The 15281-nt window shown below is 41.8% G+C and overlaps 1 protein-coding gene across 3 annotated transcripts in view; it reads left to right on the top strand.

Moving 5' to 3' along the window:
* The window catches only part of SDCCAG8 (SHH signaling and ciliogenesis regulator SDCCAG8), a 115286-nt gene that overhangs the window by 96939 nt on the left and 3066 nt on the right, over positions 1–15281 (top strand). The window contains exons 17-18 of one of the 3 annotated variants that reach the window (XM_086745274.1): positions 11374–11500; positions 13451–13532. In XM_086745274.1, coding sequence (XP_086601400.1) covers positions 11374–11500; positions 13451–13501 — 178 coding nt within the window. In that variant the 3' untranslated portion in view covers positions 13502–13532. Of the gene's footprint in view, positions 1–11373; positions 11501–13420; positions 13533–15281 lie in introns of all 3 variants that reach the window. The other 2 variants (XM_086745273.1, XM_086745275.1) reach the window with 2 other exon arrangements.

The following is a 15281-nucleotide window of genomic DNA, read 5'->3' as shown; positions in this document are numbered from 1 at the left end:
AGTTTAGTTACAGCAGAGCACGCTTTTTCCTGAGCCGCCTGCGTGCCCCCCTGCTCAAGCCTGCATATGTTGCTCAGCACTGATCAAAAGTACCCTCCCTCGGGAGGGAGACTCGGGTTCGTTTTGTCAGCCTGTTCATTACCTCGCCGCAGCCGAGGCTGAGCCAGGTGTGAGGTGGACAGTTGTCCACCAGGAGCAGTGCCAAGACCACCAGCGTCTCTCTGGAAGGCTCCTGCGGTGGCTGTTGAGGAGGAGTGGAGTGAGCCCCAGTGGGGACCACAAGCTCTCTTGGGGCATTTGCTGAGCTTTCACGGTCTTTCAGAAACCCAGGCCAATTTCCGCACCATGTTAGCGTGTTGAGTTCACCAGCATTGTGGTGCACATTATCAAAAGTGTGCGTTTCATTCAGAAATGTGCATTTCTCTCTGTGGGTTTTCCAATAGCGAATTTTGAGTAATGGTATATTTTATCAGAGGTTACCAAGTCTAGAGAGACAAGTAATTGATTGATAGTAGGTATATCTCTTGCTTCTCATTTTGCATATGTGTTTGTCTTCTGTATCCCTACTTAGAAGAACAAAAAACATGGTTGTATTTTTAAACAAAGAAATACAGCTTTGTTTTCTTAATTTACTACTACTGATTTCAGGCACTTAATTTTAATTGTCCAACTACTTATGTGAGTGAGAATGTTCAGCTCCCAAAAGCATATCAAGAATTCTGAGCTTTCTTGTTTAAACATTTGTTTAATAAAACTGTTACTATTGTTCACCACTGAAAGACTAGAACATAGGGAGGTAATGTGAGAAAAGCCTAATTTACCTAACAAAACTCAGTGAGGCCTTTTGATGTAATCTGTGAGGTACGTGCTTCTCTTATAGTTACATTGAAGATGCATCTGGAAAATGAATAACATATTTGTTTCAACTTGTAGCAAAGACAAGACTGATAGTTTTGACAGAATATTTGACTATAATTAAAATACAGTGGAAATGGAAGAGTCTGTCCACACACATGCACAGTTGTGGACAGAATGAATTCTTCTGCTGGCAGGTGCCAGTAGTCTTACCGTGGTGGGGTGCCTGTGTTGGGTCTGGTGACTGCTGACTGATGTGCCAAGGCATGACACAGGAGAGCCAGGATGGAGCCACCTTTGTGCTCGTTTTGTATGGTACTCCTGACAGCCTTGTGCTGCTATTCCAGAGATACCAGAGCAGCTATTCTCATCCATGAGCTAAGATGCTGCAACCAGAAAGGCATAATTGACCCTCTGGCTGTGATCTGGGTGTGTCGATACTCATCTCCAAACTGCCTGATTGCAGTTGTATTCCTTGCTGTGGAGGGGTTAATGGTTATTCTGAAGATAACTGTAATGATATTCGCCTCTAAAGCAGGAATAAAATTCCTCTGTTTCATAGCAATGATTGAGTTCAGCCTTTAGGCTTGATGCAGTGAATTCAGAGCACAATTGGACTAATATATGCACCTCATGAAATAGCCACTCTCTTACAGAGAGTGTAATACTCTCTATAATGTACTAATACATTTTAAAGATGTATTTTGTGTTAAATGCTTCTCTGCTTTCCTTCAGTGCTTCTAAACAACTGCAGTTTTCACTAACTTCACATGCAAATTCACAGTGTTTTTAACATAGTCCAAAACTAAACACCAAGTGGCCTCTGTATTCACAAGAGCTGAGCTCTGTGAAGGTGGGCTGACAATACTGCTCAGGTCCTCCAGCTTTTCTCATTTTCTGGAAAACCTCTGGTTTCTCAGGGTGAAACTCCTTTCATCTTAGCCCTTCCCAATGCAAAAATATTTCTTTGTAACCCTCACCATCTCCCCTACATTTCATCTTCCATGTTACATTTCCCCCAGCTGGTATTTCCTTGATGCTGTGCCTCCCTTCAGTCTCAGCAGTACTGCTTTGTGGGGACCTGGGGAGACTGGGGCTGGAGCCAAGTGGATGCAGCCCTAGTCCGAAGTGCTGTGTTGCGTGACAGCAGCAGCTCCCTGTGAGGTGGGAGCACGCTTGCTTGGCCAACCAGCGCTAACGGAGAAACAGCGGTTGAAGCCTCCTCAGGTCCCTTGGGTGTATCTGCGTATATCCAAGCACAGCTCTTCCCTGCATCTCACGCACACCCCAGGCTCCTCTCTCTGCTCACCTTGACCCGCTTCCCAGCCTCTGCTCTAGATGCTCACTCAGTATGTGCCCACTAGTCTCATTTTTCTTTCCTAGACAAAGTTCGGAAAATAGGCATATGGGATTGAGCTGTATTTGAAGGGGAGTAGGCCAGGCTTGGGGTAAGTTCACAAAGGGAAGCAATCTGGTCTGCATGGAGAGAGCAACAGGGCCTGGCATGGAAGAACATCTATCTGAATACACTGCACAGAAAAATTCTCCCTGTCACCAATATAAAGTCATATTCCTCCTTTTGTATGTCACAAGCGTAGAACTGCTCTCCATACAAATCTCACATCTTTCACTGTAATTTATGAAAACCACAATAACCCTGTGTGAACCCTGAAAATAAGAAAATGTGCCTCACCTGCCAGACCTTACAGGCAAAATCACTTGTTTGAAGTGAACTGGAAAGAGGGGTATATCTGCACCTTTGGTGTGGAAAAGAAGAGTGATGGGGTTTAAGCAAAGGAACTAATGAGTGACACCTACATAGATATTTAACACTTTGATATTTTTATAGCTTATTTTCCTAGTGGTCAAACTATACAGTATAGCAGCCTTGGTTTTTATGCTGAAGAACATTTTTGAAGAATTATGATACATGAGGAAGACTCCCTTGCAGATAACCAAATCAGAAGAAGGAGGACTGTACCCGGTGCTATCGAGCTCCTGTTTGCAAAGTCGCTAGTGAGAAATGTTTTACCTTTCAAGCAGAGGTACCAGTAGCTATAAACATAAACAGAAGCTTTATGCTCTGTAGTACAGAACCTGCAGTCCTTGCGGGTTGCAGCTAGAGTGTGGACTCGGTGCGGACAGGAGGGCTGAACCCCAAGCTGCTCTGTTAGTCTGCAATTGTGACCGTCAGAAACAACTGAAGCAGTTGTAGCTCAGCTGCAGTGCCCTTTCTAGCATTAGTATTTTTTTAATTAAGACAATGCCTGACAAAGTAAATTAACAGAAGCTGATGCTTTTAGCAGTTTTTTTTTGCTTCCAATGCCTGATGTCAGCTTGGGCCACATGTACATTCTGCACATGCCATGGGATAGAAAAAGTGAAGCCTTCTTTTTCAATTCTCTGCTGCCTGCCCAAACACCACATGCACTGTCTGTTACATGTCGCTTCTGATGAGGTTCATGCTGGGAGTTTCTTTTTAAAGGCAAAGTGTTTCTAAAGGAAAGAGTTCATATTGGAGAGATTGCATTAAAAAATTCTCAGTGTCTCAGACTCGGCTACAGTGATTGTTTTGTGTGAACACCAACTAGCAATCTCTAAAGGTTCAGGTTTGTCTGGGAATTAAAGAAATAAGAGGAATCAGAGTAAGCAGTGGGGAAAATGGAGCACACATTTATAAAAAGTAAACCAATGACAATATTGTCACTAGTAAAACAAGTGCAGGAAAAAATATTTCAGTAGTGCACATATGTACCTTGTGGAGCTATCTTTATAAACATGGTGTGGGGGGGGGCACTTCTGAAACCTTGATAGAATGTGCGTCTCTTAACATTAGCAAGATTGTTTCCTGATGGAGAAATTTTGCAAAATCTGTTCTGTCCAGCACATACCAAAATCATAGGTGGATGTATTAAAAAAAAAAACAAACACCACACCAAAAAAAAACCCAATCTGACTGTAATGTTACAGGATTATAATGACTATATATCTGCTGCAAGCCTTGCCTCCTTTTTTTTCCCTAAGGCACCTTACAGCACTCCGAATTAATTGTCAGCCTAAATGGTTTGGAGAATTGTTTTATTAAACTTTTTTCAGCAATAGGCAGGAACTAGCAACCAGAACTATCTTTCTCTAGAGCAAAGCTGATCCAGAGTTCATATTCTTAGCATAGATTATATTGTTTTGAATTCCTTTAAAGGCCTCTCTTCAGCCTAGGGGACACAAATAGACATTAGTGAAGCTTTCACCTGTATCTTTTCCAGCCTGCCGTCCATTCTCTTCTGTCGTGTCCTTCCTGTCCAAACCCAGGAGGGCTAAAAGCAGCCATCATATTAGCTAAGCCCAGCTGCTACACCCCCCTACTAAAGAGCAGGCTGATAACGTTCTGTCTTCAGCACGTTAGACATGAGCTATTGGAAGCCTAGGAATAGATCCAGGCTCAGGTTTCCTATGTGATCTATTTGTTTAACCTGTTGTGCCAGCTGTGGAAGTGAAGATATATTCTAATAGTCAGTGATGACACCTGACACAAAGGGGAGCTACTGTTCCTAAGTACACTTTTAATTAAACCCTATTTGTAATTGTTACCATGGCATGTGAAGATCGTTATCTTCTTGGAGAAGATGCAATATAGGCACTTCTTTAAAAGTATGTGGAAAAATTAGGAGTGCCTTTAGTAAAAGGAACTTTAGAGGTTTAGAGGTTTTCAGGGAGAAATGTGAGCATTTTCTTCTTCGGTGTCCAATTCCAAACTGCGCAAGGGATATTAAGCTCTAGTTACAATCGGTTAACAGAAGTTGTATGAGTTTGTTCTGCCTGTAGTGCAGGCAAGTGCTTACCTTACTAAGCTAGAAGTGGTATTGATGATTGCATTCTTTCTCTGCCTGAACAAATCACAGTCTAGGCCTCTTACGTGGCAACAGAATTTTGACAGGGATTTCAGAGGGTGGAAAATGCCACAGAAACTTTTTTCAATGGGCCCTATACTGTCTCCCTGTGTCCTATTAGAAATCAGGACTCCTGTGTGACAGAGGTGAGGAGGCTCATTAACTGTCCTTAGTTCCTACTCACTGTTATGACTTTTTGTTTGTTTTGTTTGTTTATGTGGGGTTTTTTCTCTTATGCTTTGTTTCTTCCATTAACATGAGAAAAGTGGGTCATAGTGTTTTGCTTTTGAAGCTAGAAGTGAGAATGGAGTTCAGTTAAAGGATAGGTAGTATAGGTGTCCCCTTTTAAATTTTGGGTGTTTATGGGGACTTCTCAGAGATGCTCATCACTCAGGGTTGTCTCAAGGTCCTGATCTATGGCTCAAGATCTTAACTAAGTAGCAATTTAGGACACTAGTGAAACTCCAGGGTTAATTTGCTATTTGTCTGCATTTCTAAATTTATAGAGCCTTATTTAGTTACCATAAAATTTACTGTGTGAATTTGTCAGTGCTGCAAACAACAATGAAGATGCAAGTTGCTCATAAGAGAAATAATTTTACTACTGGTTTAAATGTCCTAGTTGTCCACAGAGCTGATTCAAGAAACGAAGAGGTGGTGAATATAAATTTTGCTGCCTTAATGACAAAGGCAACATCACTTCTGCTGTGAAAAGGGAAGACAGAAAAGTAGCAGTGTTGAGCTGGAAAGCAGAGGGGACCCCTGCTGCAGTCCCTGCAAGAGGGGTGGGGAGAGACAGCAGCTGGAGCACCAGCCGTACACCTTCACTCTTTGCATTTCCAGGCAAAGCAAGCCTGACAAGTGATTTGTATATAGCAGGAGGTTACCTTAGGCAGTGCCTGCGCTAATCCGTGTCAGGAACTAGCTGTGATCGCCCGAGTTTGTATTTATGGTTGTGTGCTGCTTCTTGTTATCAGACACTGCTGATGTTCTTTGTGCTTTCATTAGGCTTGCCAAAAATTATGGACTGGGCTGTAACTGTTCAGCAGGGTCATGGTGGGTAATTGCCTCAGGAAGAGATCAGCAAGGCCGGCCAGGGGAACAGCAGTGGAGGTGGGAGCCAGGGTTGGCCGGAGTGGACAGAAAACCTTCACTCTGGTGAAGCATTTCCTAACTCTTGACTGTTTGAGTATACAAATTTAATGTCCTCCGATGGGTTGTAGTACAACTATCCGTTAAGTACCACAACTTAAACACTTCCTATCACTTTCGTACATGATAGCAAATTTGTAGGATGTCCTGAAAAAATGATAAAAGTGTGTAGAACTTTGCTGATGGCAAGTTTGCTGGGTTTTGCTTTCTTTTCTAATTGGCTTGCTCCCTCTTTTTGTAACCAGCTTGGTTTTAAACCTTGATTTGCTTTTAAGATTCACAGTGTGTTAAAAACATTTGAGATTCATAAATGGCCAATTACCAAATCTGGTACTGCCTTCATGTTGGGGCAGAGTCTCCTTTTGCTGTGTCTCCACAGCATGGTCTGTGACATTGTCCCCGATTTTCCCCCTTGTAAGGAGAAGCAGCCTCTGATCGCTGTGTCCACCTAGCAAACTAGCAATGTGAGTGACATTAGACACTGGTAGCTTGATGCTCTTATCCTGACAAGGGAAATGTTTTTTAAAGGCAGTTTGCTCCACAGTAACGTATTCCCATGATTTCGGGTATTGGTAGTTTTAGGGGGCAGCAGGAGCTGTGTCCTGGTGCCCCCTTGCCCACAGAGCTGTGGCCATGGTGCTGGTGGCCACCGTGGGCGTCTGGCACCCCAGGCTTGCCTTGGGGTGCCCAGTGGCCGTAGCGCCCAGTCCGGCATCCGTGTTGACCACTGGCACTGCTCGGTGCGGTGAGTTGCCCTCTGTTACTGTGGCAACTGGCAGATGGGGGGCTTCCTCGGTGGGGTCAGCAGGGAGGCGGCCGCAGCAGCGCGCCGGATGAGCTGCTCAGTAACGGCCCTTTCAGCTCTGACAGCTCTGCTCTGGCTGGCCAGAAGTAGTTATCAGATTACTTGTATTAAAACCTAATTAAGATGTGTGCCAGTAAGTGCAGCATGGTTATTGGATTTGGTGATTTAGCTGCTGCAGGTTGCTGCAATCCAATCATGCCATTTCAGCAAATTCAGCCCCATGGAGCAGAGTGAAGATGTTTTACATCAGTGATCTGACTGTGCTAAAAGAGTAAATAACCTTTTAATGCCTCTGCTATGTCCAGGACTGATCCCCACTCCCACGTGGATGGACACTGCCCACAGATCCTTGCATATTCATTTCTTTCAAACCAACTTTAAAACCCAGCGGAGGGCTGACAGGTTGTATCAGCTTTTTCTGTCACTGCTTGCAGTTGCCTGCAGGTTAATGGGCCTGGGAGTCCCCCAGGGCAGGGGGATTCCAGCGGGAGCCTTATGCGTGCCCCTGCATTAGCAATGCATCTTTGGAGAAAAGGAGGAAGCTTTTGGTTTTGTCTGTAGGCCACAGACAGGAGGACAATCTAAATGTAACACGGTGGGTGCTAGTCTAGCTTTGTGGTGTTGGATGCAATGGAAGTTTATTCTGCTTGTTGGACTTTGCCCTGGTGCAAAAACTCTGCTTTATGTTTGATGTTTGACATAGTTTTTGCAGGGTCTTGCAGTGGCTGTCTACCCAAAGTTGTTGAACTGTAACAAAACCTATCTATCCCTTTGCATTTCATTTCTGTGCAGGCTACAGCATAGCTCACTCTGAGATCCTCAGATCTCAAATTTTACTGCTGTACAGAGTGAGAGATGAGGCCTTCTGCAGGTTGTAGCTGCAGAAAGTAGCAGGGTAGCTTGGAGCTGTTCTAACAGAAAGCTGCATACAAGCTCCAAGTACTGAGAATCTGAGCAAAACATTTACCTTGAAGCATTCATTACAGCTTGTGATGCCTCAGTTTTGTTCTCCTGTGGAACCGCTTGTGTCATGAAGCTGCCTCTTTCCTGCCTCCTTACAGAAACAGGAATTTTGGTTTAGGAGCAGTTGATGGAAAATTATTTGAAGTGTGGTGTTATTACAACTAAAAGGGGGCTTACTCCATAGTGCCAGGTTGTCCTGTACATAGTCCACATGTAATGTGGTCCAAGAGCTACATGTGCGTTGAAGTAACATGACAGAGTGTGGAGTCAGTTCCTGCCCTTTCAGTGCTCCCAGACCAAGGAGGAGCAGCTGCCCGACCTCTCAACTGGACAGATTTTGCCACTTTTGGTGGAAAAATTATCTCATTTGGAATGGCAGGCAAGGATACAGTGGTCACTCAGATGCTCAGGACGCAGTACACGTTTGCCTGGTAGGTGGTGTTGCCAAAGTGAACGTGGCGACCGCGCAACCTCACTCACTCGTATTAGCAAAATGTGCAGAAGGTTCTGTCACCCAGTTGTAAAAATGATGGCAGGCATCGATGTGCAGTTGTAACATATGGGAAGTACAGTGAATGTGGGTGGAGCTGTTCATTTCTCATCTTGAATCATTTACGAGATCAGCAGGCAGGCCAGATACAATGCATATGGGAATGTGTGGCTGTGCTGCACATGTCACACGTAATAGCAGATACTGTGAGAGGGCCCAGAGCCCGTCCTCGGGAGCTAAGTGCACCGGAGCAGACTGGTAGTCCCAGCGTGCGGACCAAGGGCCAGCTTGGCAGCAGTTTTGGGAGAGCAGACTGGTAGACAGAATTTGGGAATTCAAGGACTGAGATCTGCACTGACTAGAACTACTTCCTCTTTATCCATCATGACCCAGAATTGTAGAAAGGAATGTTATTAACCCTGTGCTCCAGCACTGGAGATAGGTGATAAAAGTAAAGCTGTGGCCTGCTGGTCAAACCCAGCGCAGTGCCTGTGTCATCTTTCATCCTCTGCACAGGGGGACAGTCTAAACGTAACATGGTGCGTGGTGAAGTTACAAAACAGAAAAGCGTAATTGAGTAGTATTGCCATAATTAAAGACTTTTCTATTTACTGTAATTCACCTGAATCACCCTTTGCATGATCTGAAAGGATGCAGAGTTTTATGACAGAGCACGTTAAGGCTTCTATCTGGTAATGTTTTCGAAATTTGCATGGGCTGCCTGTTAGTATCTAGTAGAAAGGGATGTTTTGAGGTAAAATTCACATGAGCTGGAAATGACTCCTCTCTGGGTGCCAGAACTGGAGGAAGTTCCTCACGAGGAAGTGGTGGCTTGATGTGGGTCAAGGGGTTTGTCTACTTACCCGTGTCTGTAGCTGCCAGTAATAATAATTTTGTGCAAGAGGCCATATGATTATTCCTAAAACAGACTGAAACACTAGTAGAATGGGAAAATTATTAATTGAAGGTAGAAATCAGCAGAAATTTAAATTCCAAGGGCCTGTATCCAGACTGTAGTTGGTAGTTGAGTTGGGCTCTCATGCAGAAGGAAGATTTCATAGCCTCAAGGCTTTAAATAAGTAGGGCAGCACAGGAGTTCTTCCCTTGGCTGTCTGAAGACAGCCCTTCCCAGTCACACCTCCCTATCAGTACTGCTGTAAAGTAATAAGTACTCTAGAAATAAAGGACTGGAAGTTGTCTTTATTATAGATGAAGAAGTGCAGTGAAGTCACATATCCTCCTCAAGTTAAAGGAAATAAATGGCAAAGTAGTGAGGACAACTCAGCTCTTCAGTCTGAAATGATGACGTTGCCTCCAGCAAAAGCCACTGTTGTTCTTGCACTCCCTGGGAGCAAGATGCTCCTGGACAAGCTACTGTCTTTAAAAAGAAAACAAAGAACAGCACAAGGGTGAGATTTTGTGTGTGGGTGGGAGTTCTGCTTTGTTTTTTGAAGTTCAACAACCCTAGAATTACCTCTAGTAAAGAAACGAACCATAAACAGCTCCTGTACCAATATGATAGTTTGGAAGGTACAGGGAGTGTGAAATTAGACACAGAGCATCTAAGTGTGTAGTGAGCAGAATATCCTGTGCTCTCAAAGTGGTGGGTTTGGTTGCTTCATTCGACATCTACAACCAGCTGTCACTGTTTGCAGCTAGCTGCATTTAGTTTTGTTCTGATCCCCAGGAGATTGTCCTGCAGCTCCTCAAATCCCTTTTGCAAGGAACTGTTAGCAGAGTAACAGGACACTATGAAATAAGGGTGTTCAGTGTTTGCTACGTGATTGTTGCAGTTTGTTTTCAAGGAAGTTGGCAGACAGAGATCAGTAAATACTGGTTTTGACATAGATTTTGGCAATTTTGTTTCAGCTAGATTTTCCTAGCTTTTTATCAGGAAATTTGGGGATGTTTACTGATGCAGTTATTTGAACAATCCTGATTAAGAATGTCAATATTCAGAATGATTAGCTTAGCCGAGTTATGACAGCTGTACAAGTCAAAACTACCACATGGAGCTGAAAATAGAAAGATTCAAAAAATCACATGCCTTATTGTAAATGTAGAACTAATTCCATTAAAAACACAGCCAGTATGAGAGAGACAACCTAAAAACCTTGTTCAGCTGAAGCTGTATTTCACTGTGTTGAGGAAGAAATAGTTTATGAAAGCAAGTGCAAAGTTTAGATCCAGAACTAACCTTGACAAAAACAGTCAGTTTATGCTCCATAAGTGCATAGCATTTAGATGTATAGGTTTTTCTCTAGACTATTGTTATTTAAAGACAAGAAATTTCTAACATATCCAAAAGGACTTCTAATTGAAGACATTTCCATTTAAAGAGTGAAATGCATTTAACATAAAAACACAATTTCCAGCTTATTTGTGTTTACATCCCTTGCTACAGGTCCCAAGCAGACTTCTTAAATTTTTCATGGCAGGAGTAATAAACAGGCACCGGGGACATAACCAGCCATATCAGGTTTTGTGATTAAAGAAGTAAAGGTGCGGTTGCCCTGCCTACAACTGTGTTGTCCCAACTCAGGCACTTGTTTTTCAAGTGAAAAGGCCTCTGCTTGCTCCTTCTGATACCTGCCAGCTTGTTCCCTCTGTTTTGCAGCCCCTGGAGAGGAGGACCTTTGGAGTGGCTGGCTCTTTACATCCTTCCCCAGCAATCTCTGTTACACTATTAAAAGATCTACGCTGATGTGCTTAATTAACACTAAGCTTACTTGAAATAAATGTTGCATTCTGTAACGAGTTTTGGACATCAACCAGGATGCAAAGAGCAGCAGACAGAAAAAAAAAAAGTTTTTCTCACTTTAAGTCAAATTTGTCAGGGGGTTGGGATATTTGGATTTATGATCTGGGTGAGTGTGTGTGCTTCAGGAAGATGGTTACTGAAGCAGCTACGCGGTGTGCAGCTTGCTTAGCTGCAGATATCAGGATGCGGTCCTGTGGTCTTTACTGATGGCAAAGCAAATTCACTGTTGTGTCACGATAGGACTTCTAAATTAGAAGTGCAAACCTGTAAAAGTGCTCATTTAAAATGTGAAGATAAAATGTATTGAATGCCCATCCTAGGAGTAATACTTTAGACTCAGCACATCCACGAGATCGAGCTTTGTCGTCTGGGAGCTGCACCTGCCAGAGCAAACATCAAAGCTTCTACCATGAACTCCAACTTCAGATGCTCTGCAACTCTTTTATCTGTTTTTTTCCAGGTTACAGCAGCTTGACAAGCACTGCCAGGCCACTGCCCAGCAGTTAGTGGAGTTGCTCAACAAACAGAATCAGCTCTTCAAAGAGAAGCAGCTGCTTACAGAAGAGGTGCAGTTTCTGCGAACACAGGTACTGTGCCAAAAGAAAAGGAAGTCTGAGGGGAATATTCTGCAGCTTCAGCAGAGAAATCCGCCAGCAGTCTCATTTCAGCTGTTGGGTTTTGTTGCTGCTGTTGTTTTAAATAAAGCATTACCGTATGAAAAAAAAAAAAATATCCATGCAATTGGAAAGAGACTGGTAGCTGGACCTGAGTCTTATTAAAACAAAACTAAATGAAGCAAGTGTTTTGAAGTGACAATAAAACAGCAGAAATTATTCTTGGTGACAGTTCCTAGCTTTCTTATCAGAAGATTTTTGTCTTCCTTCTTCAGAGAAAAGGGAAATCTGTTTTCTAACAGCATTAACATTTAAACAGTAGCTTGATGTTGATGATTTCTTTGAGCTTTTTGCTGACATTTGTCAGCAAAAAGCTCAAAGGTCCTCCTACCACGTCGTGATTTATTTTTTCCCCTTATTTTTAAGTAATTTATCTTTCCTGCTGCTCCATGACCACTCACCCAAGTGTGAGATGGTGAACATGAAACCAGTCTGCCTGAGCACTAATCACTGTACTGCGTCTCTTGCTGGCTCTTGCTTCCAGTGGTCTCTAGGGAGTTGTGGCTTCTCATGGGCTGTTGTTGCTTTTTTTCCTTTGGCCCCTGCTCTTCAGTCAGTTAGTGCTTTGGAAATAAGGGAGAGGGCTGCATGGTTTCTTTTTCTCTTTGTCTTTCTTTTACTTGTTTCAGAAAAAGAAGGAGAACTAACAAGCACAGAATGAGGTTTTCAGTAAAGCTATCAAATAATCAAACCTTTCTTTTGGGACTAAGTAAATGAATTAATTCAGCCATATCATGATGCTTTCTAACTTACAGACTGGTGATTTTGCCCTGGACAACTGGAATTCTGTTAACAAGATAACAAAAGACATTCAGTGTAGGAAATTTAGAGCAGTAGCACACCTAGCAGTAAAGAGAACTTGAATTGTCTTAGAACTTTAAAACATTTAAATCTTACCATTTTTGTAGGCTTTTTAGCTGTAGAATTTAGTAGAATGTAGAATGTTTAACCTAGGAAAATAAAATCCATACTTTGTTATGCCTTTAGTCATGTCAGTGCATTTGGTTTTACAGGATTTCCTGTTGTAGTAAACAAACTTGTAAGGTTATCAGCATGTAGTAACCACTGGCAAATTTCAGAGCAACCATAGTGTTCTCTTTGTAAGATAGTTTAAGAAAGTGGTTGTTCAGAAAAGAAAATTAAAATTTCTGTTTTAAGGGAAGCACTCTTGGTAATGTAAACAGACTTTACCTAATCCACAAGAATTTTGTTATTGATAATCTATTTTATCTGGAACTGAGCGTGCTTTTATGAAGTTGGGCAGAAGTACAAAAATCATACAAAAGAGGAAAAAAATCATTCAGATATTACACTGCTTTCGAGACTTGACTGGCAAAAGCTTCCTTTTTTATGTTCATTACAAGTTAGTTGTGCTCCAGAGGATACTTTTTAACACTCAGAAGAGAAGAATGATATAAAAAAATTATTACAAAATGAGTCCTAACAATCTAATTGCAGCTATTTAAAGCAACAGTGGTTCTCTAAGAATTGGAATTCGGCCCAAAAGAGCTGCCTGGCATATCAGACCATTGTTTTAAGAAAATTAAAGAACAGTTCGCCAAAAATGGGAGCTTTTAACAACAGAAAGATGTTAGTGTAGAAAGCAGTTAGTGTAGAAATATATTTTTTAAAAAATCAGTTGCAGAATCTTTGTTCATCAAAGGTGAAAATGCCATCATATTCCACATTTTACTGTATTGTTGAACAGTTTTCCTTTAGAATCCATTTTTTTTTTTTTTGCAGGGGGGAAAGGGGAGAAACCAATCTACCTAATCTTTTAAAAATTATTTAAAATACACTAACCTAAATGTGCTATTGTATCTTGGAACATAGGCCACTAGTAACTGCAGTTGCATATTTCAGGAAAAAAATGGGATGCAGATCTCAAGCAGGACACAGATGGAATCAAGTTAAAACCTGGATGGATAAAGAGAAATAAGCAGAAGTAGGTATTTTTTCTATATCCTATATATAGAGAGAGGGAAGGGACAGGAAAGGAGAACTAAAACTATTTGCAGATGTGGGTTGAATCTGGCAAACACTTCAAGACAAAAGGGAGAAGGAAGTGTTTGAAACATTTTTGGGTTTAAAATTGTTGGAGCTTTTTGTGTTTGGTTTTTTTTTGGGGTTGTTTTTTTTTAAGCACTTAAAAATTTAGGACAAGCACTTCACAGCAAAGACAGGTTTACCTGACAGAATTTAAAGAAAAAAAAACATATCTTAAAGATTTAAACTGAAGGGGAAGGTGGGAACTTCTAGAAGAACTCAGATTTTACCATAAGTACTTTTTGGTCTGGATAATCACTGGGTGTTTGTCTTTTGATTTGGAATCAGTTAGTTTTGTTGCTTCCAGTAGTATTTTCCTTCTGACGAAGCAGAATCCTCTCTTATTTCTTCAGAAAGGCTACAATTTGATCTGTAATAAATGTTAAAACTTAGTGTCATGTTGAAAGAAACATTATACAAATAATTGTATTTGAGCAGTGCTGTTGGAGTTACCATACTACTACATAGTTATAGCTGTTCCTATTGCCTTGTAAGAGTTACTTAACTTCCATTTTAAAAAGTCCCAGATTTTAAAATGGCATTGTTTATTTTAATCTAGCTGACCGGGGTGGGGGAGGGCGGGGGGAACACTGACAAACCTATAGCCTTCGTAGGATTTGTTTTCAAAACTCAGCTTACTTCCACTGCAATTTCTGTTTGTAGTTTTAGTGTTTGCTATATGGGGGAGGGAAGAAAGAAAGAAAGAAGGGAAAAAAAAAAAACAAGATGAAAGGTATCTTTAAATTCAGCTACATTCTGGTGTGTTGAGAGTCTGTTTTTCATGGAGAACTCATTTGACACTAAGGAAAATCATGGGGTTTAAAGTGAATGAACAAAAGTTAGCATAAAAGAAATACCTGATTCTGCCACACGCTGAATTCCCTTACAGACAACATGAGTTGAAAGGCTTTTAGCATCCTGTTTGAAGGAGTAACCAAGACAAGTGCCATAATTTTCAAAAACATCTTTCTCATTATCAGCGGTGAATTGCATGCTTTTAAAATAATGTTAATCTCCTATTACTGAAAGCAGGTCACTATAATTTCAGAATAACCACCTACAGTATGAAGATGCTCACAATGTAATTTTCATAGAGCTAAAAAGGACCAGTATGATAATGTGGCCTGTATCAGGCCATTACACTAATACTGAATAGATGGCACTAATATTTAATAATGGTATACAGCATAGCGTATTCAAGTCCACATAAAGGTTGTCAAAAGCTTAATTATGGGATTTACACCTCTCATTTTGAAAGTTTTCAAAAGATTTAAGTTTTGAGCTTCTGCCTTTGAAAATCTCTCCGACATCGCAACTTGCAGGTTGGAGAAAGTATTTAGCTCCCCTCCTACACAGGTACTGAATACAAATGTGCACAGTGTAGCAAACATCTAAACTGAGATTACTAGAAACCTCAGCGCTCCCCACCCAGTATGCTTATGTTGCTGAAAGTTGGGATGCTCCCTACTTGCAGGATCTGCCTTGGTGTCCATCAGTTTGACAGAAATAAGTATTTGTCCCAGTTGATAAGCCCCCGGCAGGCCCCGGCTGACAGGATTTGGTCTGTGGGGATTACCTCCAGCTAGGGCTGGGGTCATACGCTGCCGCTCTGCCATCCCCCTGAAGATCTTCTGCAAGCCAGCCCCTC

Source organism: Chlamydotis macqueenii, chromosome 3, assembly GCF_036417535.1.
Source record: "Chlamydotis macqueenii isolate bChlMac1 chromosome 3, bChlMac1.mat, whole genome shotgun sequence".
Classification (NCBI taxonomy): domain Eukaryota; kingdom Metazoa; phylum Chordata; class Aves; order Otidiformes; family Otididae; genus Chlamydotis; species Chlamydotis macqueenii.
Note: the sequence above shows the minus strand (reverse complement) of the source record. Positions and strands in the feature narration are given on the sequence as shown.